This window comes from Opisthocomus hoazin, chromosome 6, assembly GCF_030867145.1.
Source record: "Opisthocomus hoazin isolate bOpiHoa1 chromosome 6, bOpiHoa1.hap1, whole genome shotgun sequence".
Classification (NCBI taxonomy): Eukaryota; Metazoa; Chordata; class Aves; order Opisthocomiformes; family Opisthocomidae; genus Opisthocomus; species Opisthocomus hoazin.
The window spans coordinates 31,898,277-31,924,422 of record NC_134419.1 but is presented as its reverse complement, the minus strand read 5'-3'; the positions used below and the strand labels follow the sequence as shown (position 1 = coordinate 31,924,422).

General features: G+C 45.8%; 1 protein-coding gene across 3 annotated transcripts in view; it reads right to left on the bottom strand.

Moving 5' to 3' along the window:
* Positions 1-346: 346 nt before the first annotated feature.
* Positions 347-26,146, bottom strand: part of ABL2 (ABL proto-oncogene 2, non-receptor tyrosine kinase) — a 47,167-nt gene continuing 21,367 nt past the window's right edge. Inside the window, exons 2-13 of one of the 3 annotated variants that reach the window (XM_075422560.1) lie at positions 14,430-14,600; positions 13,400-13,695; positions 12,461-12,733; positions 11,583-11,667; positions 9,803-9,980; positions 8,730-8,914; positions 8,280-8,432; positions 7,385-7,474; positions 6,208-6,381; positions 5,322-5,555; positions 3,844-5,006; positions 347-432 (exon numbers count right to left, since the gene is read on the bottom strand). In XM_075422560.1, coding sequence (XP_075278675.1) covers positions 3,859-5,006; positions 5,322-5,555; positions 6,208-6,381; positions 7,385-7,474; positions 8,280-8,432; positions 8,730-8,914; positions 9,803-9,980; positions 11,583-11,667; positions 12,461-12,733; positions 13,400-13,695; positions 14,430-14,600 — 2,987 coding nt within the window. In that variant the 3' untranslated portion in view covers positions 347-432; positions 3,844-3,858. Of the gene's footprint in view, positions 433-3,843; positions 5,556-6,207; positions 6,382-7,384; positions 7,475-8,279; positions 8,433-8,729; positions 8,915-9,802; positions 9,981-11,582; positions 11,668-12,460; positions 12,734-13,399; positions 13,696-14,429; positions 14,601-23,532; positions 23,599-26,146 lie in introns of those variants that run through there. The other 2 variants (XM_075422559.1, XM_075422558.1) reach the window with 2 other exon arrangements.

Here is a 26,146-nt window from a genome sequence, read left to right as displayed (position 1 = left end):
CTCAAGGTGCTGCCAGCCGAGTGCACCTCTTCTGGGGTTAAAGAGGGTGCCCAGTGCACGGAGAGCACTCCCCACAGCAGCTCACTCGCGTGAGCGCATGCTTTGTGCTTGGCATTACCAGGCCCCACGTGATGCCATCCCCTGTTGCGAAGATGACGACTTTATGCCCTAGCCCATCCTAGCGCAAGTGAGCGAGGCCGGCTGCGACTGCATCCTTACTGCACAGGGCCTCCTGACAGCGTTCAGGAAAGGAAACCCAAGAGGAGTTCATGCCTGGTCTTCACCCCACACAGAGGAGCAAGAAGTGCTCTTCACTGGGACAAGCAATGGGGCTCCACCATCCCTGCGTGACTTCAAATGTACTGTGCAAGGCTGAAAGAAGCAGAGAAGCTGCTACAGCAGAGACCTTGAAGGCTGAAGAGAAAGCCAGACCTAGCAAAAGGGAGAAGGAGGAAGAACAACCGCACGGTGAGTCACAGCAGAACCCACTTCCCCAGACAACATCCTTTCGCTGTCCTGCCAGAGGGCAGGGGAGATGTCCAGTTTGGGAATAAAACACTGCTGGGCAGCGGAAGCAATTCTGCAGCCTCCTGTTTAGGGGGGAAAAAACCTCAGTGTTGAGTCCGCACTGCCTCTGCCCCCATCCACCCACCTAAGACGAGAGGCAAGAGCAGAGCAAACGCTCTCTGTAGGAGTCACGATGGGCAAATCCCCGAATTCCACTGTTCTGTGGTTTTCCACCACAGGAGGGGGCACAGTTGAATGGGCTTCCGTGTTGCCCAGAGAGGCTGTGGAGTCTCCATCCTCGAAGACACTCAGAAGCCGTCAGGACATGGTCCTGGGCAGCTGGCTCCAGGTGGTTGGACCAGCCGACCACCTCCAAGGTCCCTCCCAGCCTCAGCCCTTCTGCGACGCTGTGGAAGCGGACAGCTGCTTCGGCCTCGTTACTGCCCACAGCCCATCCCCTCTGCCGTGGGGAGGAGAAACTGGGCGGCAGCTGAGAGGAACTGGGGATGACCAGGGGAGGGGAACCAATCCTTTGTGGGGGCACAGATTGTTTCTTTGGAAGGGTCAGAAAGGGCTGAAAGAGGGGAGTTTGAGTAGTTAGAAATTCCAGGAATTGCTTGCTATTCTATCACTTTTGCTGGAGCTGTTCTGGAAGACTGGCATTCAGGAAAAGAAAAAGGCTTTTTTCAAAATACTCAACAGAACTGGACTAAGATGCTTATAATTTTCTGGTTAAAGTACCTTTCCCCTGAGAACCACTTCAGTTTCAGTCCGTTTTTCCTAGGCCGAGCAGTAGTACAACGATGGAACGACGCAGTTGTCTGCCAGGGCAAACAAGACCTGCCTTTCTGACGCAAAGAAAGCTCCCTCACCTTTCCACCCCTTCTGACTGTTTTAAAAGGCCACGTGAAGCAACACCCCGAGCCGCCTCCCCTCTGCAGGTCACCCTTCCCGAGGCAGCCAGCTCAGTGTGATGCGTGCCGTCAGTAAAGATGACTGAAAGAGATAAGGTAAGCCAGGGAAGCCCTCGGTAAAGTCTAGAAGTGAATGATTTGGGACTCTGCCTTCGGGTCGAGCGTGGCTGTGGTAGAGCAGCGGCCGAGCGGGGGGCTGCAGGGGAGCCTGGGCAAGCTGCGGAACTGGACAGTGGGCTTGGTCCTGCCGAGTCAGCACGAGTCACCCTCACTGTGCTCTGATTTGTCTCCACTTTGGTGCCACCTCCCTGGAGTAAAACTGACTCGTAGGAGTAATGAATTCACTTTAGTGCCTGTTGGTTGGTGTGGAGGGGCTGGGTCCCCCCCATTACATTTACAGTGTAGTTCACGTGGTCCGTTCTACCTTGGCACACTGCTCTACCGGTGCGCGTTCATGCATCGTGACACAACCTTGTTTACCACAGACCAATAATAAAATGAGGATTCCCACACCCCAGCCCATTTTTAAAGATTTTCTGGCTCCTGTCTCGCTATGCTCCGCGAAAAAAACAGGGACGTGCGCCAAGACAACCCAGCCTACTTGCAGGCACCACCGGGGCAATGCTGCTGGGCCCATCTTCTAAATGCACTCCTGTGCCCCAGCTCAAACCTAAATGCTCAAACTAAAAGCAGCACAGTCACACTTTAAAAACAGTTTTAAAAGCATTTTAGCCAAAAAGAAAAGATTTATGGTGCAAAGCAAGCAGGATCCTCTGTCGTCACCAGCAGTGTGAAGTGAGCAGCAGCATGCAGGGTAACGTGTATTTGGAGCCAGGTTTCAGGCCCGTTTTCTTCCTCTCGCAAACTAGCGGTTAGTTGAGGTCTTCCTACTTGCCAGTACATTTACACCTCAGGGAGCTGTGCGTATGCACAGAAGACGGGCTTTGTGAGGCCACAACAGCCTACAAACAGCACCAGGACCAAGCAAGACAACCTCAGCCACACGACTGCTTTCGTTTGGGGATTGTCTGTAGGCGACAGAGACCACAACCCAGCTGCAGCTCCCCAAGGTGGAGCCATAATATCTGTCGTCATGTCTCGGTTCCCTACGCCACAGCATGAGATTCTGGTCTAGCCTTTAAAATACAGGAATAAATTAAAAAAAAATAAAAGATGGCTGCAATTCCCCTGTGTGCTGACGTACCTAGTCACCTTCACATGCAGGGAAGCTGAAAGCCTGCGAGACCGGTAAGCACCAGAACAAATCCCGGGAAGCCACCAGTGTGAAGCGTTAGCGTCAGACCAGGAGTAGGGACTGGTCCAGGGAGCCCTGCAGCAGCGAGGGTGCAGGGCGGGCAGGCGAGGCTGCACTTCCTGGCTCTCCAGCTGGCCCCGCGGGCATGGTGACTGCTAAAGGAATGTGGAGAAGTGCCAGGGGTGGCAGAGGCTCTGCCTTGCCTACCATGGGTCCTCAAGGTGATGAAACTGAACTGGGGAGTCAACGCGGTAACAAGATAGAAACAATCTAGAGCTTAAAAAAAAAAAACCAACACAAAACCGAAAACCAACCCGCCCACCCCCAATAACAACACTGGCAAGTTGTGCAAGAGCCCCAAACTACTCACAAAAGACCATCAAGCAGCACCCGTGGCAGACCACTAGAACTGGGTATCAACGGAGTGCAGGCTGTGTGGCGGGGAAGGGGGTATTCCAGTGGTAAGTCTGCTCAGCATCCCTGACGCTTCCGATACAACGAAGATGAGAACATGTGGTGGATGAGGTGGACAGGAGGGAAAAGGGGTAGGTTCATATATTAACTAATCTTGCAGTTCTCCTTACAGCAGCAACAGCGCTGTGGAAGTAAGCCATCTGGGCTAGTGCATCCACCTCCAGCAGCTCTGAATACTGTCAGTGCATTAGACCTTTCCCACAACCGCACGCGACCTCCCCCTTCAGAGCTCCTCCAGCTCAGCCTGCTCGGCAGTTGGTACCGACGCAGCCCCGGTGCCTTCCCTTTGCCTTGTCGGGGCGGCCGAAGCACACGTCGGTGCAGGCAGGGGAGGATCTGTACGGCCCAGTGGCCTGCAGCCACTCCAGGACGCCAGGTATCGCGTGTCAAACCATCCCTCCCAGAAAGAGACCCTGCCGTCGATTCTCCTGCCTCTCCAAGGGAGGAGCGAGGAACTGCCTGCCCTCGCCATACCAAGCAGATCAGACTGACTAGGTAGGGACAAATACTTGACGTTCTGCCCCTTACAGCTTTAATCTACCCTTTCCATCCCCATTTTTTGAGATGAACCTGTAAACGTGAGGAGAACTCAGTGATCTGAGGTACTTCACATACTCAAGTATCAGTCTTTCCTTTTGAAAGCATCAGTACAGAAAAAAAGTCCCCCCCCCTCCCCTCGTGTATTTCTCTTACCCCAGTTGACAGTAGCTACCTTTGCACCACATCGCTGATTTCTTGGACACATGACAATAAGTTATTAAGGACGAGGTTCGCCCCAGGAACGCTAGCAGCTGTTGAGGACACCTGCAGTTCCTGCAGGCTGAGTTCCAGTTTGCTCACGGCTTCCCGGAAGGCAAACTTGTTGCGCGTGTGCGGGATGCAGTCCACATAGCCTGAGCAGTAATCCAACAGCTGGTGCCCTGTGTCCACCAGCTGGCTGTTCGGTGTCGGCTCGGCGATGGCACTCGAGAGAAGATCCGCGCACTCCAGCAACGCTTCCTTGCTGATTTTGTCTGCAGAGATTTTCTCAGCTGCCTGTTTGGTCTTTCTGAGCGCTACTTTCGCGCCAGCCGTGCCGTTGGCCATTTTCACTGGGGAGGTGGAAGACGATGACAGAGGCACTTGAGGTGGAGGCATCACGGGCCTCCCAGATTTTCCACCAACAGGTGCTGCTGCTGCTGCCGCCTTCTTACTCCCTTCGCTCGATTCTAGTCCGTGCTGCACTCCCGCCGCGTTGCTCAGCTCTTCTGCGGCGTCTGAGCAGGCAGCTGGCTGTTGGAGGAGCCTCATCACTGGTGGTGGAGGTGGAGCACACTTTGGTTTTACCCGCCTGGGCCGGTCCCTGTCGCCGGAGGAAGTGACCTGATGCTCAGATAAGAGCTTAAATTTATTACCCTGAGAGTCTGTGCCAATGAGCTGCACGTCTGCTGGAGTGTGTTTTAGAGTGGGTGAGATTAGGACTGGCACTTTGTGGTTATGAGTGGCTGGAAGTATTGCTGCAGCCTTCACTGGAGATGACCACCCCGGTCTCTCGCCATCCTCAAGGGCCGCTTGCCGCGGGCCACTGTTTTTTTCTTTGCCCTTAGGGGCTGCTGCTAGCCCTGGACCCTCCTTCTCTTCCGATCCGGAGGGGGTTCGGAAAGGGAGTGCTGTGGCACCCCTCGGCAAGAGTTTTGCTTTTGGTCTCTCTCTGGTCAAAGAAGGGCCTTCTTCCAACCTTTTGGGAAGCAGGTCACTGGCCCTCCCCGTGCTCTCATCAGGCTGAGAAGAGGTGGACACTGTCCGTTCCAGCTGGATTTTTGACCTCTGGGAATTTCTGGGAAGGGTCATTGCCATCCTATCCTGCTCTGGAAGCCCTGAGGACATGGAAGATGTAGAGTTTGACCTTGGAAAAGGCTTTGAAGCTTCTTCATTGCCAGTGGGTTTTCCTGCTCGTAAACCCAGTGTCTTTTTAATCAAGCGTGGCGTAAAGAAACCAGTGATGCCCGACCACCCACCACCAGTGTTTACGCCCCCACCACTGCTGGTACCAGTGCCATCATCGTTGTAGAAGGTCCTCGGCACGAAGCCCCCACCATAGCACTTGGGCGGTGCCAGGCTTGTGTCCTGCTGCGTGGGAGCGAAAGAGAACCCATCCACATGCTGTAAGGAAGCAACAGATGAAAAGTTACCCGTCAGCTCGTATTTCTTATGGGGCTGATTCTCCATCTCCCGGAAGGAACTGCTGCGCTTGGGAGGCGTGGGAGCGTTCCTCTTCTTCATAAAGGAGCTGAAGAAGCCGCCTTTTCTGTCCCTGGTGAAAGTGGTCTCTTTGGCATCCTCCAACAGGCTGCTGGGTGACTTGTCCCTCTGCTTGCGAGGCAGGGCGGGAGACCCACTTGCTGGCTGCGTGCTTCGGATAAAACCTAGACAGAAGAAACACGTGTGAGTCTGCAAAATCAATTTCCACTTCCACCTCCCTATCCTGCAGTGGGCTCCATGGGCCTGGCGTAGTTAGCTGCCCAGGTTCTGCAGAGATAGATAGAGAGGAAGATAGCACTTTTATTTTTGTGCGAGGCTGCTGTGCTTTTGATTTTTTTTTTTTTTAACTTTTTTTTTTTTCCCCTTCTGCATGTGTGACTGGGCTGTTGTCTGTACTGAGGCGGCCACTTGGAAGAGCATTCAGGAGAAAGTGACATGGCTCTTTTCTTCCAGTTTCTTATTCTCTTCCTGCGGTTTTTATCTCATCCCCCAAATACCACAAGCGTAAAAGAAATCTCCTGTTGCATTGTCAACTTTAGTTTGGAAGCTGTCATTTAAAAAAAAGCAGCAAAATTAAATTTAAAAGAAAAAAATACAGTAGGATTTACTAAAAGAACATTAAACAAGCTGCAGTGTTTTCTATTTGCTAGTAAATAATCGGGATGCCGAGGTGGCAAACAGCTCTAATGCCCAGCAGCGCAGAACACCTTCCCGTGTCACGGTGTTCCCGTTTCCTCTGTTTCTCTGGCAGTTTACACCAGCAGCAAGCCTCCTCCAGAACGCGTGGCCTCACTGCCACTGTCCCAGTGCCCCTACCTGGTGCTGAGCTGGAAGCCGAGTGCTCCACAGTATCCTGCGTTCCTTCGATGTTCTCCTTGTTCTCCGCCTGTTTCTTCAGTGTTCTAGTCTTGGAGGGAAGGATGGGTAACCGGGGCAAGTAAGGAACTATGGATGAGGAGGAGGCTGTTCTTCCAAGCTCTTCTGCTACCTCTGGAGCAGAGAAAAAAAAAAAAAACAAACAAAAAGGGAATAGTTGGAACAGAGACCAGCAGAGGAAGAGAAAATCTGCGTCTTTACTAGGCAAACCCAGACTGGCAAGAAGAGATACGTGCTCCTGGGATCCCCCAAAAGTTGTGTCCTCTCCTGGATCTAGATCTAAGCTGCACCTCATTAGAAATGAAGACTGCATGTTTCCTTCCCAACATCAACACAAGGTATGTGACTTCAAAAAAACCAAACAAATGGAAAAAAAAAACCCAAAACACACAGAAAAAGCCCACAACCTCCTGGCTACACCCAGGCTGGCACTTGTGTGGGCCACTTGATGTGCCTGTTACAGATCTTCCCTGGTAGAATTCAGTCTGGTGGGTTTTTTTCCTGTAGTCGGGAAGTAGATGGATCAGCTTCATATTAATTTAAAAATTAAGAAGATGCTCAGACATTTTTGCTTGTCCGCTCTCTACTATCACATTTCTCACCAGTTTTTATCCCCTAGTTGATTAAGTCTAAGAGTTGAGTTGCACAGATTCGCTCCTAGAAGTAACTAAGTAGAAAATCCAGAGATTAAGGCACGCTGCTTAAAAATGAAAGGTGACAGAATAATATTTCATGACCTAATTGCTGCAGTCACTAATGGACTGTGATATGCATCAACCTTTCTCTGTCTCTCAGCATCACTTGCTATTCCTTACTCTTCAGCGTGGGAAATAAGAGGCTTCCTCTAATGGAGGAGACAATATTCTTTAACTCTTTGGCAATTTGGTGCTCAATAAATTAATACACTGTCCTCTCCACTGGTATATGTCTCGTTAGTATTTGTGCACCAATTAAGAGCACGTAGTTGCAGACTTACAGTTAAGAAATTAAGTAAGGGACAAGCGTCTCACAACCTCCACAGCTAGCAGAGGAGCCTCAAGAGCCCATCCATAAGACACAGCAATCTGGGGAATAAACTCCAGTTCTGGTTCAGAAACAAAGCAACAGGGACTCTCACCCTCCGAGATGCTCGAGTCGTGGAACATGGTTTCAAAGGCCTGGTGGGTCTCGGCAAAGGAAGGTCGGTCTGGAGGGTTCCACTTCCAGCCTGCAATGTGAGAAAGCAGAGTGAGCCTCAATACCCGAAACAGGTAGGAGATTTTTTTTGCTCTGTCCAAGGAGACAGAAAATCCGTAACCTTTCCCAGCTGCAGTGAGACTCTGATCTCCTACTAGTGAACAGGCTTTAGAGTCATTCATAGATAGCAATTCATAGCAGCAGTCAGTCATCCTACCATCTCCAAACAAACAAGTCTTGAGGGGAAGGAATCAATTCTAAAAGTCCCAGCTCCCTGCCAATTCCACAGCTTTTTCTGATCTCCCCATCCCTTTCCCTCCATTTTTTCGGCGAAGGAGAATTCCACGTTTGCAACCCTGACTGTCTGGACTGAAATCATCTAACCCAGTCGCAAGACAACTCTGCCTGCAAAGCTCCAGGCAACACTCTGCTCTCGACACCGAAATTCAGGCCAAGCCTTCCAAAAGGAGAATGTGTGCACCCTGTGGGGAAAAGGGGAAGAGAATGCATTGATCCAAGATGGAGACTGGAAAGTTATGGAAGGGTATCATGACAAGAAGTATAATTTCTACAGTTAGAAATCTGCCCCAGGGGAATGTATTCTGGAAGCACTCTCTGTTGGTATCACCTGTACTGAGATGAGAGTTGTTGGGAGTGAATTCCTCCCCTAGAGCCCAGACTCATTTTGCATCCGTAACCAGGTATGTTTCAGGTGACGGGGCGTTTTAGACATTAGCTAACAAAACGGCACATTAAGAAGCAAGGACTTACAGTTAACTACAGATTGCTCTCACCCCTCCCAGGCTTTGGCCCCCAAACTGGAAGAAGATACTCACATGCCCTCATCAGTTCGTAAACCTTTGGAGGGCAGCCCTCGGGCTGTTCCATCCGATAGCCCTTTTCCAGCAGATCATACACCTGAGAGAGGTCAATGCCTGGGTATGGTGACATCCCATAGGTAGCAATTTCCCATAACAGCACCCCAAAGGCTGCAAAAGCAGAAAAACAAAATTCCTGGTCATAAGTCTGCCCTCTTCTTGTGTTGCTCGTTACATTGTGGCCTGTACTGCAGCTTGAGGCAGCATCTCTTTCTTGCAGGTATTTCAGGCCAGTCTGGCTGAAGACACGACATGCTAAAAATGCTATTGATTCATGAAGCTGCGGCCTGGCATGTGACTGTCTCCTCCCCACGTGTTTCCGCCCAGGACAGAAAGCAAGTTACTGTCTAGGCTGGCAATGAAAAACAAAATGAAACAGAATAGAACACTGAAGCAGAGTTGTCTTACCCCACACATCTGATTTGATTGAAAAAGTGTTATAGGCCAGGCTCTCGGGAGCAGTCCATTTGATTGGGAACTTGGCTCCAGCGTGAGCTGTGTAGGTATCTCCAGTCATGAGACGACTTAAGCCAAAGTCAGCTACCTTCACCACATGATTCTCTCCAACTAAGCAGTTCCGTGCTGCCAGGTCCCTGTGCAAAGGAAAAAAGCACAGTCCTTTACTGGAGCAAGAGCAAGGCTTTTGTATACACTCTTCTGAGGCAATAACCTCAAGTTGCATCAGGGGAGATTTAGATTAGATATTAGGAAAAATATCTTGACTGAAAGAGTGGTCAGACATTGGAATAGGCTGCTCAGGGAGGTGGTTGAGTCCCCATCCCTGGAGGTGTTCAAAAAACGTGTAGATGTGACACTTCGGGATATGGTTTAGTAGGCATGGTGGTTCTGGGTGGATGGTTGGACTTGATGATCTTAGAGGTCTTTTCCAACCTATGATTCTATGATTCTGATTGCATAACCTGTCCCCTTCTTCTGAACTGGGAAGCACTCTTTTTATACAGCAGGTAAAAAGAATGTGACCTTTGCTCCAAACAGCATCAGAAACTGAGTGGACTTAGGAGCAACAAGGTAAGTCAGGATTAGGGTTCATTCTTTAAATTCTACTAAATCTCCAGTATTGATAGCTGTTACGATGAGAAGTTGATGTTTCCTAAGAACAGGACGAGATCAGCAGCTCATCACACGCTGGTGAGAGCTTTACGGCACTGCTTTATCTGACCAGATTAAAATAGGACTTGGGGCTGACAATGTCTTGCACAAAGTGGGTACATCAGAACAGGACAACACCAACTGTCAAAGCTGTCAGGCAGCTGGGCACGAGACTGTACGTCTGCTATGAAAGCCATGGGGAGAAGGTATTGCAAGACAGTCTTGAAACCGAAACAGCCAATGGATAGCCCAGCAGGAAACCTCACTCTGGAAGAAACCTCCCCAACAGGAAGAATTCCTGGGCCACCGTGCTGGTGGCCCGTTCATGGTTGTAATCTGAGACTGTACCAGCTCCATGTGACTTCACCCACCTGTGAATGAAGTTCTTCTTCTCCAGGTACTCCATAGCAGAGGAGATCTGGGTGGCCATGTAGAGTAGCACAACAGCACTCACTTCCTCCCGGTTGCACTCCCGTAGGTAGTCTAGCAGGTTCCCATACGGCATGTATTCTGTCACGATGTAAAAGGGTGGCTCCAGGGTGCATACACCTAGCAGTGAGGAGAAAGGAGCACGTGAACAGAGCTTCCCTTTCTTCCCTAGCTTACCACTATTCCTGATTTAATATCCATTTGTTGCATTTTGTGCCAGTGATCGTTTCTCTGAAAATTGAAGACTTCCATCTACAAGAACCAGATCAACACAGCCCAACTTAAAATTCAGTGCTTCTGCCTATTTTTTTATTCTTTTGAACACGTATTATTTGCTTTTCTTCCCCTCTTCTCTTTCACAGAGCTCAAGACTGGCCAGCTGGAAGTAGGTACCTGTCAACTGGCGAGATTTCCAGACTGAGATGTCACTGCAGAGTCATGTGAAGCACTCCCATGTGTGCTAGCTGTGTAAGTGACCAGCACGGTGGGACCTGCTCCTAAAGCAGCATTCTTACACATTCCTCAGATGACTACTCACTCCAGTCACTGCAATTATGTACCAAGTATGTATTGGCGGAGGAGGACGGCAACAGGATACTCCTGTCAAATCTTTGTGAACGCCCACTGCAGCACTGCTCAACGCCTGTTTATACCGTTACGCACACACAGGCATGGAACACAACTACGCTGTGCATCAGAAAGAGCAAAAATGCATCACGTTGATCAGAAATCTTTTAGTCTCTGCTCCTGGAACCAGACAGGGCTGGGCAGACACTTCATCTGTGCCCATTTTTTAAATGGGTACAGAATAGTTGCCATTATTATAAGCCTTCACATTCTTCACATTTCTCCTTTCATCCCAGGCTTGGCTTCACAGCTTTGCTCCTGAAAGCAGCGAAAGTCCACAGGCAATTAAAGACTAGTAAAGGTTTAGGGTGACTCCTTAAGAATCTTTGTACATGTAGAATTAACAGCTATGCAGAGTATTTAACAGTGATCATCGTACCATGCATTTGTCAGTGAGACAAACAGGGCACAGCCAAGCTGTAAAGCCTGCAGATTTCTTCCATTCATGTGCTGTTTGATCTGACCTGCATCTCCACTGCCTTGATCTCATGTACTTATTTGGTGATACACAGGGTCTCTTACAACAGCAGCGATCTGGCCGTCTTCCGCTTAATTATGGACTGGTTTTTTCTATTTAGTGCAGCTTTTTTCTATAAATATCTCGATTTGAGAAATATGAAGAATGGTATTTGTTGTGCTTCCAATATAATTTTTTTCTTTCACTTTGAATTTCCTTATAATTTTGTTTTGTTATATCAGAAAAATAAGTCATGGAAAATAATCCTGTAAATCTGATTTAACACAGCAGAAAAGGAATCTGACCCTGATAACTGCACCCTGGAGCGTGTCTAACGCCAAGGGTACAAACTAACAGGAGGCTGATATTGCAAACTTTTATATAACGCACCGTCGTGCCTCAACAACAAAGCTGTCGACTAACGTTAAGTGACTATATTTGATGTTTTATTTAAAATTCGTGTCTCTTAGCTCCAATACTACATAAAGGAGTAAGCTATCAAAAAATACTACCCCATAACCTGACCTGATTCAAAAAGTTATATAAATACAGAAAATCTGCCACTGATTTTAAACAAGACAGGTTTCATTTTGGTGGAAACTCAGGTAAGAACAGAAATAGCAAGGCATTTCACTAACCTAACAACTGCACTAGATTGGGGTGCTTGATCTCCTTCATCACAGCAGCTTCTTTCAAGAACTCTTCCACCTCCATGGTATCTTCCTAGATAAACAGAGAGGCAAAAGAAGGGAAAATCTATCTTCATGACCAAGGTCTGATTAACACCACATATTCGAGCTGAACATAAAAGATGCATCCTTATTTCCATTCTACTGGGTTGGCTTTTAGCAAAGCAAAATGTAAGAAATTGGAAAGCTGGAAAGCTGCCTGGCTGGCCTGCAGCACAGCCAAGTGACAGCTCTGCAGTACCCAGAAAGCGCTCGGCCTTCTTGTTTGGTAGCTATTGTGGCTACCAAAGCAGCTGTGGCTGGCGAGAGGAAGACTCTTGGGATCACTGACTTAGTTCCCCTGCTAGCTATAAAAATTAAGCTTGAAAGCTCTCTTAGGGGATACACAGAATTGTAGCTGTTAATGTTGAAACTAACAGAAGGCTTCGAAAAGGAAGATAAATGGAGAAGCTGAATTTTTCCAGCAGTAGGGGGAGAGGTTGTAGAAGATATTTCCAACACCTTTGATTTCTTAAAGCCTCCACAGTTCTTCTGAGGGAAGGGAGGTGGACTGGGAAACCACTTCTATAGATCTGACTTGGGACACTGCTGCAGGAGCTTGCTGGGCTGAAATCCCAAGCTGTTTCTAAGCCACATGCACTGGTGCAAGTCTGATAAGCCAACTTTGTTCTACAAAGTTACTCTCAAGCATGGATTTTATGCTGATCAGCACACTCCATTTTCTGATATTCCTATCATTAGGAGATGTAACTGAGAACGTTACAATTTCCTTACTCTCATCATAAATGGTGATCAAATGAACAGCGCCTAACAATCTGAAAACGCACCTTTAATGTTTTTACAGCAACCGTGAGATTGTATTTCTTCCAGACACCAACGTACACCTCGCCATACTGCCCTCCCCCAAGTTTGTGCTTCATGGTGATATCAGTCCGCTCCATCTCCCACTTGTCGTGGATGGGGGACACTCCATAGACAGTGGGCTTATTGCACTTGGGTGCTGGGTAATGCAAAGTCGTCACCAATCCATCTGCTACTGTCGAGTGATGGTGCACTAGCTCTGCTAGTGTGCTGAAACGGCTTTCTGCGGTCACATATACCTGTTGGGAACGAAGCAGGAATCTACTTAAATGAAGGCAGCTGCAAGCTTTCAGTAACACTGGACAACAGGTACGATAAAAACATTCTAGCAGGTTTAAAAAAAAATAAAGGTAAGGGAATTAGACTTTACAGTATTTGTTCTCATGTTGTTAGGCAAATTAATATTAATCTGTGGAATTTTTACCTGCAGAAGGCAGCTAGAAATAAGCTATCATCTGACAGCAGTGCTGTCTCTTGCCTCGTGCTTTACAGGACTAGAAACCAGAATTCTTGTAGCCAAGCACAAAACCAGTTATTTCATCATGCGACGCATCATACTGCTATTCAATCAAGGTTTCAAAATGATGATCAAAACTGCCGACTTACTAAAGCTCTGCTTGTTCTGAGTGCATCAATGGAAAGACAGCACATCAAACCACACCTGCTTTGCTCCCTAGCTACTTCCAGCCAGGATAAGTACTGTCCGTGCTTCTTCCAAAGTGGTGTTCAGTGAGTTACCGCCCAACTCTTGGCATACGTGTCCCTTTCTTGACATGAATCAACCAGTGGACCTATTTTCTCTCACACACACCCCTCTCTCAACAGTCTGCAACTTGAGATTCTGTACAGCCTCTTCATCAATATCGTTATTTCCTCTCCCCACAGCATTATCCAGAGATCCTCACCTTTCCATCTGAGGTGGTATTGATCCTGTAGTGGTAAACACGTCCTTCGTACCTGAGCGAGATGGATAGCTGCCCTGGGCTGCTCTCGCTTTCCCGAACCAGGAAGCTGCCATTGATGAGACTGCTCAACAGATACTCTGCTGCACTGCGCGACACTGGCCCGTGGTACCACGAATGCTTTTCCAGGCTGTTCACTGGTGTGATGTAGTTGCTCGGTACCCAGCCCTGCCCGTTCTTCGAACGTACCTCACTCCATTCACCATTCTGGTTGTAACCCAGGACTCGCAACTTCTCACCTGTGACCAGAAAAAAAGAGCAAAATAAGCACAGTGCAATCTCTTTAAGGGAGACACTCGCCATCAGCCGACTAAGCCTGGGTTTGTAGCTTAACAACAAAAATCTGCAGCCGTGATCTCGTAACTAAACTGCTACATATAAAGTATTTATGAAGTAAAGTTTCAGACAGAACACCTAGGATACTGTTACCTAATTTACTGCAGTGTGACTGATGAACTCAAAAAGCTTCCCACAGCCTAGCTTTTTAGACTAGACCTTTTTTTCTTGGAGGGATGAGGTTTGTCTCCGTCTCGAAGCCTCGAACGGCTTGTGATTTAGAACAGTTTTGCAGCAGGTACTGAACAGAAATAGCAACATCTCTGTGCAATTATTCATTTTGCCCCAGTTGAAAGTGCTGAATTCTGTTATCATCAAGAGCATAAAGGTTTTCCTCTGCCCTCCCTAAAACAGGTGCCTCAGCGGGCTGGTGATGTGCGGAGCCTAGAACAGGAACAACTGCAGCTGGGCAGACGGCTTGGCAGCATTGCACAAACCTGTGTCAGTACTGGGAGAACTGCCGGCAGGTGTCTCTCGACACAAGCCAGAGAGAGACCGGCTGCTTGGAATCACCAGTTCAGAGAATAATCTTCTCTAACTGTACTCCCTCCTATTCCTATCCAGGCAAGGATTCTGCTTCCTATTTTCTGTTGCTACGTTTTCAACCTAGTAGCTGCTCTGCGATTCAGACCCTTACCTTTGGTGATGCTGAGCGTGTTGTCACCGCTTGCTACGAAATCGTAAAGTGCAACAAAGAGATTGGGATCGCTCTCAGTTGCTCCAAGCAGGTTCTCCTTGGAGCTCCATCTGATGGCTTCATTCAGTGCCTGGGGTTCAACATCGTAACCGTAGGGGCGGTGCAGGGCCTCTGAAGAAAGAACAGAAGAGGAAATGACTTTGGGTACAATTGTAAATAGCTCAAAACCCAGTGTACAGCAGAGCGGAACTCCTACCGCACAATATGCTCTTTATGGAAAGGGAACACCACATCTGCACAGCTTAGGTCAGCGGTTTTCAATGCCCGCTTTGCTGATGCTTGATTCTATAGGTTACTTCTAACAGGGGCTGGAGAAGGTGATTTACTGCCTATATACCAAGTAGCAAGCTATGTATATAAAATTTCTATTTAAAATTTATTATATTATATATACGTCTATTTCTATACACCTGTATTTGAAAGTATTTAAGCATTCACAGATAAAAAAATGGATAAGAAATTAAAAGTGCTTTTTTTTTTATTATGTGAAGTAGTGAAGGAAACCTTTTGACACTGAAATGCATTTTATGTCTTTATCATTTCTGTGGCTGAAGTAGATAGCTTGGATCTGAAACCAACAGTACAAATACAGGTACGACAGACTGAATTATGGCACACAGGAGATCTATAGGCTGGGACAGTAACTGATTCAGTATTGGCAGGAATGATGGTGCTTTCTGATACATTTCAAGGCTCTGTAAAGAAGAGATGGAAAACTGACTGGGCAGAAAGCAGTACGGATGATGCCAGATATTTACCAGCAGTGTTTCTGAACACCTAGGCAGCTCTGTTTTGCTGTGTCAAAGGACAACTGATGCAAACTTGATAGTATAAGGGAGTGGGGGGAACAATCAGACTTGGTTTATAGACAAAAGAAAAAAGTCCCCACATTCCTGTGATGATGAAAACAACCTAAATATACAAGGTTTTGGAAACAACTGTAGTAAAAAGCAAAACCGTCTGAACGTTTCATGGTCGTGCTATGCCAAGACCATCATTGATTTTCTAACCTACAGAGAGGTTTCCAAGACCATGTTGCAGAATAAATTTCAATATCAAGACTAGAGAAAGAGTAATGATGTAGTTTCATACATGTGGGCTGCTTCAAAAAAATATGAAGGTGTAAAGATGTATTTTCTCTGATGGCACAACGGACGTAAGTTCCTGTCCCAATATATATTTCCAAATTCTCTTGTTGAACTTACTTATGGAAATTCACTATAAAAAGATTTAATTAAATGCATGAAACGCCAAAAGTCCTCTTTAAAAAGTTGGATGCTCTCTTCACTTTACAGTCGTTGCTTTGGCCTGTTTCTGATGGGCCAAGTCAGGCTCAGGATGTTTTTAAGCAGAGCACTGGCAGAGAATGTGTGTATATAATATCCCTCTACCCGCAGTCCCATGAGATTTACATTCATGAGCGAGAGCTAGTCTATAAGGCACTTTAAAAGAGAGAACAAAGAGCTCAAATGCAGTACAGGACAGGAAAACTGGGAAGTCAGCGAGACACAGAACAGGAAGAGGCCTGTGCCAATAGGCAAACACATGCCAAATCTGTGTCACAGGACAGAGCTCCAGCCTGGAAAACCAGGACGTAGGGGGGTTCCCAGCATCTACACGCCATTTTTTGACTGTACTGTAGGTACATGAGAAAGTAAATGGTTGAGGTTTGTTCCGTTTTGTTTTTAAACACGTAGCTAAGTGGCTTTTGAGTGCGTTTCTGGTAATCATTCAGAGTCATACTGCTTGCATAGCCACCTCTCCATCTCCCAAGCCTTGCCGAAGGAGCACCCTATCAAGGTTCTCCCAGCAAGCACAGAAGTGACTAGAGACTAAGCTACCAAAATGTCACTTCTTTGATTTCATTATCTGCAGATACAGTATGTACATATGCTTCTTGTTCCTAACCATCAACTGCCATTAGTTTTACAATATACTAACCCACCAGACCAGGTGCTATCATGAAAAGGAGAGGAAATCCCAATGTCTGCTCAGCTACCTACGCTATAGCATGGCTGCCAACATCCCACTGTAATTTTTTAGGGCTGGGTGTGTGCATATGCATGTCTAGTTGTTAAGCACCAGGAAAGAACACCAGTTCTTAATCCCAGCTCTCTTTATGGAGTACAAAATACATATTTCAATAAATAATACATTCTTCCTGTTCCTACAGTGATTGGTGTTAGAGTGTTTCAGTGCCTTAAGCAAAGTCACTCAGCAAATGTGCTACACGAGAAATCCGACTTGCGCATCTCTGCTAAGGAGCAAACACAAAAGCAGGCAGTATTGCCAAAAAATATTTGACCTTTTAGCTCCAAAATACCTTAATGGTGTTTAAGTAACTTCTTACCTTCACATTTTGGCAGATGCACAATTAAAAGGCTTCAAACAAAAATACATGCATTTGTTCTAAATCAAAGCATGCTTTAAGTTTCTTTCTCAAGCCAGAAACGCTCATGAACTGAGCATCCAAGCCCTGCTTAACAGACAGCACAGCCTTAGGCATCTAACCCTGCACTCAGTGGGTAAGCCCGAAGCAGCTGAGTAGAGCTCGGCTTCAGAGCCACTGCAGCAAAACCCATGACCAGCCAAGCCTGCCTTGGCTGAGCCCAGCAGCGGGCAAAACCAGCAGAAATGCCACCTGCCGCTCAGCGCTGCGCGGCTCTGCCCACATGAAGCCATTTGCGGTGCTGTGCTGGATTGCCAGCCAGGATTCAAAGCAGATGTGGGGCTACTGCCACTTCCTCAGGAACCCCTGGGAGGCTGGCACATGTTCTTAACACCCACTTTACGTACAAAAAAAGCCAGCAGAAGTTAATGTTTGATGAGGAGCTTCAATCACTTAGCTACAGTGCTTACCTAAAAATCACATTACCTAAAAATCAAATGCTTTTAAGAGTTCATGTCTCGCTAACTTCCTTCACTTTCATTTTTAGAGTGGCTTGGATGCTTAAGTAACTGTAAAAGTTACCTGGTATCTACTAAAGGGGAATTTACCAGGATATAAAAGCACCTATTGCAGGTTATTATTACCCAATAACCTATGCTGCTCAGTACAGCGTGGGATCTATACCATCCAACAGGTAAAGATATGGAAGGTCAGTGAAGCGTGATAATCGCATAGACCTCATTAAGGAAACTAAGATAGCCAAAGTGTATCACAAATGATACCCCTCCAACTGAACAGCCTGCAAGCTCTGTTCACGCCAGGAGCAAGGAAATGGGCTGGGAAGTTCTGTTCTGTATCAGCTCCATAACCATAAATCACATATTACCACTTTCATTTCCTATACAATGGAAAACTGACATCATCCTTTAGTGTACAAGTAATATGGGGTCATGCGAGGAGGTTACGCTTCATCCATCTGCTTCCTTTTCTTTCTTCCCACCATACAACCTGCTTCTGTCCGGATATGAATGCTTTTCCTAGTCAGCCAACATGTACGGGTTTGTCCCCAGCCCTGCGCTGCCAACACAACAATTACCAATCTCTTCGGTCCAAGAGCAAGAGGCAGTATGCACTAATCTGAATTTTAAATCACAGCAAGTGCTGAAGTGGTTTCTATTTCTGAACTACTGTGTAACAGCTCCTAAAACTGCATCATTCCAATAATCCTAAAACCCAGATAAAAGCAGGCAATCTCAGCCCTGCCCATGGCTGGTCTCGTACTACAGGACAAAGACAGACTTGAAAGGACCCACATCCACCTTGAAGCACTCGGAGAGATACAGGACGGGGATGGCACAGCATTACATCCCTGAGCATCATACCTGCGAAACCCGACACGCCAGGCTCAGAGGCTCCCTCGCCAACGCAGCAGAGCAGCTTGCCCTCTTTGCCATAGCTGCTAGACTGGAAGAGGACCGTCCCCACAATCATGCTGTGCTTCGCAGCAAGCCAAGAAGTCCTGCGCTGCCACTGCCAGCACAAATGCCACCACACGCATGCGATCGCTGCTCGCAGGGCTGGCGGGCAATGAAAAAGCAAGCGCTGCCGAGCGGGCGGAGGAGAAACTGGGAATATGAAGCTGCGGGTTAACTTGGTTATTAGCTGGAAGTGAGGGTGGAGCTTCCCAGGGAACGCTGAACAAACAGAGGATGTGGGGACTGGACTGCAAGTTGAAACAATTTTGAGATGAGTTATAAAGACAGAGTTTTGTTCCGCTAAGAGTTAGGCAAAAAAGTGTTTGGGAAGAAAGCAAACAGTTTCCTTGGAGAAATTCCTTTGTGCAAATTACAAAACAGATCACCCATTAAGGGGACCGCCCAGATTGATTCATTTTTCCACTCCACATACCACTGCTGGAGCACTATTTACATGAATCAACAGGAAACGATGTTAGTGAAAATACACATTTAAGAGATGTACAAGCACTGAGCAAGTAAACACTCTTGAACATTTCAGGATTTCAGAAAGAAATAGAAAGCAAGGGCAGTACAGTACACCCAGTCTGAGCTGCATTATTTGCCAATTCAGTAAGACTCAGGACAGCTCTCTGAAAGGGCATCATCAAGTTACCTCTCAAAAAACCTAAGATTTGTTGGATGAATTCTTTAAAAGCCCTAGTGTTCTAGCAAAGGCTGTATGGTTTGTGGCAGGACAGGCTTCTCCTAACACAAGGACAAGGAAGGGTTAAAGAGCAAGCAATCCCCGTGGCAGTCTCACACCTGGGAGGGTGGTGGGCCTGCAGAGCGGTATAAAAGGGAGAAGGGAAAGGGAAGTCAGTGGTTTGGCCTTTGCAGGGAGAGAGGAGCTCTTGTGGCCCACCAAGAATAAAAAGCAGCATTTCTACAACCGATGAACTCCACTGCTCTGTAAGAAAGGCAGCTGCACCAGGTGATGAAGACTCAGATCAGACTAAAGGTAAGAAATGAACAACCTCATTTATTACAAGCGTTTGTGGTTTGGAAGGCTGTGGATGTGGAAAAATGGTATATAAAACTGTGGATGTGCTGTGGTGACAAGGAGTTGCTTTTCCCTAAATGGCCTGTGACATGAGTTGCTTCCCCTGCCACCATGACCTAACATATGAGGAAAAAATAACTAGACAAAGAAAATACCTCAGGATACCTGCATACTGTTGTCTTCCCGAAGTTCTGACAAGTGGGCGACCTCTTCTCCTCCTACCCCAAAACCAAGCTCAGTGAATCCTGCAGCACGCTACACAGTAGTTACGAGGTTGAGATACCTTTACTTAAGAGCTCCTAGGCTTTATCTGTCTTCCTCTTTGGTTTTGCCTCCTGCAGTTTATCATGTTCTCCCCTCGTGTGCTGTGACTACTCTTAATTACACCGGTATTTGAACTAACTTAGCTTATCTGTCAATACACAAAGAATAAGCAGAATCTGTAGAGAAAGACAGCACAGCCTCAGAAACGTGTGGATGAGCTTTGTGACAAACACACTTCTCAAGTGGGTCTGAAACAGTACCAGGAAATAGCAAGCTATGCATGGATTTGTAGCTAAATTAGTCTTAGCTGTAATAGTTAATAACCTTAGCTGAAATAACAAATTTACTTGTTAAAATACAACAGATGAGTAATTGGTGTTTGGAACAAAGAAGGATCAGCAGAAAGTTAGGCTGGATAAGTACTGTAACTTGCAAACATACCTACTGGTCCTATCAATTTTAGCCTCTGTCAGAAGATATTCTTAGCCAAAGCCTAATAGTTGTTAACGAGGTCCTGATGGGAGTCAGGTAGTGCCCAGCACTGGCATTATGGGCAAGTAACAGCTTGGCTCTAAGTTTCCTGTAACAGGGCAGTTCTGCCCCCACACCCTTCCAGCCACCCACCCTCCTGAAGGTGTTGCTCAGCAGGAAGGACATGGGGTGTCCCTGCACATGTGTAGCTGTTCATCAGCTCCTCTCAAACAAAATCAGGCATCTTTCTGCATTCTAGACAAGCGTTATTTCTTTTACAACTGATTTTCCTAGATCGTTATTTTACACTGTAGGCCATCACCTTGACATCTGCATCCACCACATCTGCATCCTGTTCCCACTCCCTTCACAGTAACTGCACAATATGAAATCTTAATTCTGGTGTACTCAACTTCCTCCACGGAATAATCCACCTTTCAGGCAAAGCAGCTCTTCCCAGCTCTCTAGACTATTCCTTGCGGTGCCCTTCAAAGCTGTTTCCTGAGAGTGGTTACCCTTCCTGGACAACTTCAGTTACCCATTTAGAAGCATTTCTCTAGTTCTTCCAGTGGTGGGAAAAAGTTGAGTGAAAGGAAATCTTGCTGACTACACTAATTTGAAATGTACAGTTCAGGGAGCTTCTATAAAAATCACTATACTCAGAGTTTCTGAACCAACTGTCAGTGTCTCTTAATCAAACAAAAGAATGCGTAAATGGAAATACTCTGAGAAGGATTTGGTGTTGTTGGCAGCAGGCCGAAGTGACTCGTTTGTCAATGGAAGGGAGAGAGACAAGGAAAGGGTTACAGGGTAAATACTGGTTATTGCACACAGTCTCAGTCCTGTGTCTTAGTACCCTACACCAAAAACCACAGGGTGTATGCGTGTCTATGTACACACGCACGTGTGCAGTGGTCTGGCTTCTCACATGCCTCTCTTTCATGAAAGGACTCTGAATACAAGGCCATCAAGATCCCTGCACGTGCCACATCTTTCACTTCATTTTCACTTTGAGTTTTCCATCTAAATACCACTATGACTATCCATGATGCTATTTTATACACAGACTCATTTTATGTTTGCTTTTAAGAGTACCAAAGAATAGGCACTGGTCAACTTAAGAGGACAGACAGTAGACCATCAAGTAACTAACAACTGGTAATACAATTGGTATTTTTCACTGCATCTTCAAAACGTACATCACTTTACATCACTACACTTCAAGATCTTTAACCAGCTTGCTAGTGGGAGGACTTCTGCCTTAATGAATACAAGGAAACAAAATTGATAACACAGCAGCAAGTGGGTTTCCTATTTTGCTGACACGATTGGAATAGTATCAAGTCCTACAGTAGCTTTGTTTCTGAAGCCAAGTCTCCGCACTTCCTACTAACCAAAAATACTCAAGACAAACTACATACTAAAAAGCAAACCAATGCTGAACAGGCCAAGTTCCTGCTGTCTAATAATGTGGTAGCACAGAAGCAGGCCTATGAACTTTCTTTACCCTGTAACAGACTCAAGCCCTTACCTAAATGGACCACCTAGTCTTTCTGCCGACATACATGTGGCCATGAAAACCAGCAGTTTGAAAGGGTCAGACAGCTCGCATATGGCTTTGGTAAACTGCAGGCAACCCAACTAAATGCCATTCCTAGGTGTTCCTTCCCTGCAAGCAACCAGACTCTTAATAATGTGGTTTGCTTCAGCTATGCACAGATCCATGGTTAGTCTTTGGGCCTCCCACAGAGTGGTGCAAGGTTTAAGTACTGTAAACAACCCACTGAATAAAGCCAAGAAATACAGCTCCAAGCCAAGAACTTGGGATGGGCAAGGAACAGGTTTCTATTTTCAGTACCAGGCTGGGAGAGACAGAATGGGAGGAGACTTCAGAGTCAGTGACAAAATTGCATCATGAACAGCTCACATTACACAAAAAGAAATGTTTCAAGCCAAGCTGGTAGCACTGTCTTGCCTCAATTATCAAAATATATCTGAAATAGGAAAGGTTAAATTAAAAAGTGATTTTTGGCATCAGAGGGGGAAATATATGGAGAAACCTAAAAGCTCTGCATACACTTCACCTCTTAGGTGCAGATTTATTTTGCAACATGATAAACTGCTGCATATGATACTCCTCTGCACTTATCTAATGATTGAAGTGGTGGGTCTTTACCTAGAAGGTGTGCTTTTTAGCTAGCTTGATATAAAAATCCAAGGGAAGACAAGGTTTCGTTTTTTGGTGTTATTGAATTTTAACTGGTAGGAGAGAGATAAATTGATCTCAATTGATTTAGTTACACCACTGTATGAAAAACTCACGACACTGTCTGTCTACCTGAACATTACAAGAGGTTAGCTATGTTAAGATTTAAAAAAACCACCAAACAAACCAATGCTGATAGAAGGAACCACCTGTCTTCTGTTTCACTGGTTCCAGTCATCCTCTCCCTTTGTTACTAATACTATCAAACAAATACAGGTGTCCCTCAGCCCATTTCTTTGCTCTGATGTCAATGACACAGGTATATAATTTCTCCCAGTATCAACCTAATGCAGCACTTCCCCATTTTTCCCTCAACTAATTACTGGTAAAGAAGTATCTTTCTGGTGCAGAATCCAGTGTGAAATAAATCAGGCTTCAGCTCTAAAGTAAAAGTTGAAAATCTCCATTCATTCCTTGTTGAATGCAAGATGCATAAATCTCGTCATAGATCAACAACTGTATGGGCTGTAAGTGACTGAACCTTCTGCTGAAACATTTGGTAGCACTGCTGCTTTAAGAGAGAATTTCAAAGTAGATGAAGTATTGATCATCTTCAGTACAAATGCTGCTAACTCAATAGACTGGTTCTCATTGCCTGTAAGATTTTTCTGTCCTCAAAGAACTCTGGCAGTAAAGTGACCCTGGGATAGACAAAGGCAGCTAGCAAAATGATGCAGGCTTTATAGATGCATTTTAAAAAACACTTTAGGGTGCGTCCCACTCATGTGAGGACAGGAGAGCTGGACCTAACAGTTATTAAAAGGAGCAACGGATGTTTCCTGTCACAGGTACTGGGAATGGTCAGAAGCACCAGAACCCACCCAAAGTACCAATCTGACTTCTTTGAATGTGCCTCTGGGTGAGGAACAAAAACCCAACAGCACAACAGATAATAAGAAAAACACTTTCCTAAAGTGGGAGATGTTAATACAATTAAAATTATATACAAAAAGCACTTTAGAATGAAAAGCTACAAATGTAACCCCTCCGCAAAATCCTGAATACTTTATCAAAGTGCTTGTTACCTTAATTACTCAGGATTAGTTCAGCTCCTAGAAAACTAGTCAGCTTTGCAACTGCTGGTATCTAGAAACGAGCAGAGACACCACCAATTTTAAATGCTCTGTATCACATACCTCTTTCCATTGAGTACTGAGGTGATGAAGTTCCAACCTTCATTCCTCTGAAGCCTGCCTACAGTGGACAGTAACTGCTCCCACAATGACAGTTTCATGGAAAGGAGTGCTATGAAGGGGCACCTGGATTTCAAAGGTAACTGGGAAACTGCATACATGTAGATCAAAAACCTATTTGACATTCTTCCTCTGTCGTGGTAAGTTCCAGTAAACCTCTCCGGTAGGAAGTGTAAGGAGGATTAGGTCACCCAGTCCTTCTCCAGGAAAGGTGGGATGGCCAAACATTATGACAGCTTACAGCAAGTCATTCAGCACTTTTTTTTAACCCAGTACTTTGAGAGAGAAGTTGCTTAATGTGGACCACACTTCAGTCCAACGGAATTCCCAAGGAGTCGTTAATACTGGCCAGATCAAAGTCAAGATATTATCTACATCTAAGCAAATCAAATGCAAAGCTATGTACTCACAGTGTTAAGACAAACATTTGAAGTAAGATCTCTTCTGCAGAAAGACTGCTTGAAAAGACATGGCTCAACCAACCTCTAAGCAAGCCAGAAATATCTGCACTAACAAAGTCTAGCTGGTGAGAGGTTTATTTTGCAGATGTAAAGCACTAACTGATCAGACCTTTGAGCTGACATGACATAAATGTCCAAGCTGCTGTCCAAGTGACATAATTACATCTTATTAGAAGTTTTAGAGTATTAGGTACTCTCCTTAAGATTCAGCACTTTGAAAAATGACCACATTAAACTGTTTCTCAGCTGGCTTTTTGAAATTTATTTTTAGCCTTCCTAGTTAGAGGAAAAAATTGGAAGGAGAGGGTAGAGCCTAACTCACTGACTTGTAACCTCAGGAGTGAAGAAAACATCACTCTAACAGCCCAAATTTGAGCTGATGTCACAGCTTGAGGCCCAGGTAATTCTTCTTGCAAATGCCTTGGACAGGCAGCACTGCTTACCTTTTGGAGGACATTCAGAGGGCAGAGCTCCCCAGGTGAGCTGATACAGCTTCAGTTTCCAGTACATGAGTTTAATTTTTTTAATGCAATCCCAAAATGCTTGTTAGCACAGATGCGACTTCAGTTCCATCCACCCACATTGAATATGCAGCAACTGCCAAAGCTACACAGTACTTCTGCTTTAAAAAAAAATTCTCTAGCTAAAAATAAATCACAAAACTGTCAACCTCATTTGTCAGCAACCAACGTGCTGTTCAAGCCATTGTCCGCAGCCATTTTCTTCTCTTGAACAAAGGAGGGGTTTCCTTTTTAAAATATTTACTTCATTTAACTAAAACACTCTTGTGATCTTGCCTCCTTTGAAATATGTTTGTCTTAGAAAATAAACTAGTGTTTCCTCTCCGCCAAGAAAAGCTGAGCTTTAGCAAGAATACTTGCCCAAAAATTGCATGCCGTCCTGTTAACTTCAGAACCAGGGAAAACTCTTAATGTGGATGCTTGTCAGGAGATCCCCAGAGTCTGACAACCAGCTGAGCCCTGGCAGAGGGAGTTTTAGCTGCCTTGCTCCTTCTCAGCCCCATGGGCTCATTCGCTTTTGCGGGGGGCAGTGTGAACACACACGTATGAAGTCAGAGAAACACATCCATCGCGCTAAACTTAGCTACTGGCTGCTGCGCCGCTTCCCGTTGGCGAAACCCAGACACTTGTCATTGGCTCCGCTGCCCAGACAAGGGGCTCCATTCACCAGCGTCGTCGCCAACAGCTGCTCAATAACAGGGTAACACAAACCCCAGCCTCGGCAGAAGGAGAATTCCGAGCTCAGCGCCGACAGCTTTGCAGCTTCAGGCTGTGTCGCTGCATTTGCTTTCTCAAGTCTACTAACAGCAGTCTTTAGCCCTCGTGTGTCTGAGTCCAGTATTAAGACAAGACTGTACTCACTGAAATAATGTTTTTTGAAAAATCCTTTCTGGGTTATGGCAGAGTTAATACAGCTTTGAAGCAAAAGAGGTAACAGTGAGACTCAGCAAGTTCAATACTCCTAAAAGTAACCAAAGCTACTAAAAGGTCACTGTTGGAATTGCTAGTGTAGTAATAAAATCTGGTTTATTATTAAAGAAGGATAACTGTAAACTAATAGACAAGATTAATAATAAGTTGAGTGGATCTGGATTGAAAACGCTAATACAGTTAGGTAGCTTTGTGACTGATATTATTCAGCAGACATCTGATATTTTTTAACAGAATAATAAAAGAAAGTGTTTTAAAAATAATTACTTGAAGACAGTTAAGACTAGCCAATATATTCAACTTGAAGGAATTTCATGCAACTAAGATACAAATGCATATTTTATGTGTCCGCTACTGCAGTGGTAACATCTATGCACAGTTAGGCATCGAGATTATTTTTTCTTTTTAGGAAGTACAAGTACTTTTTGATTGTTAACATCAAAACTATCGAACATTTAAAGGAAGTACGACAGGAAAAACAAGTCCTGCCTCTCAGATTTAGCAGAACACTTAAGAATGTCAACAGCAAGTCAGCCAGCTGACAACTGGGATGCTTCAGTCACATAACCACCACCATACTGGGTCACTTACAGCCCAGCATCCTGCCGTTACCATTGCCAACAGCAGTTGCCTGGGGAAAGGGTA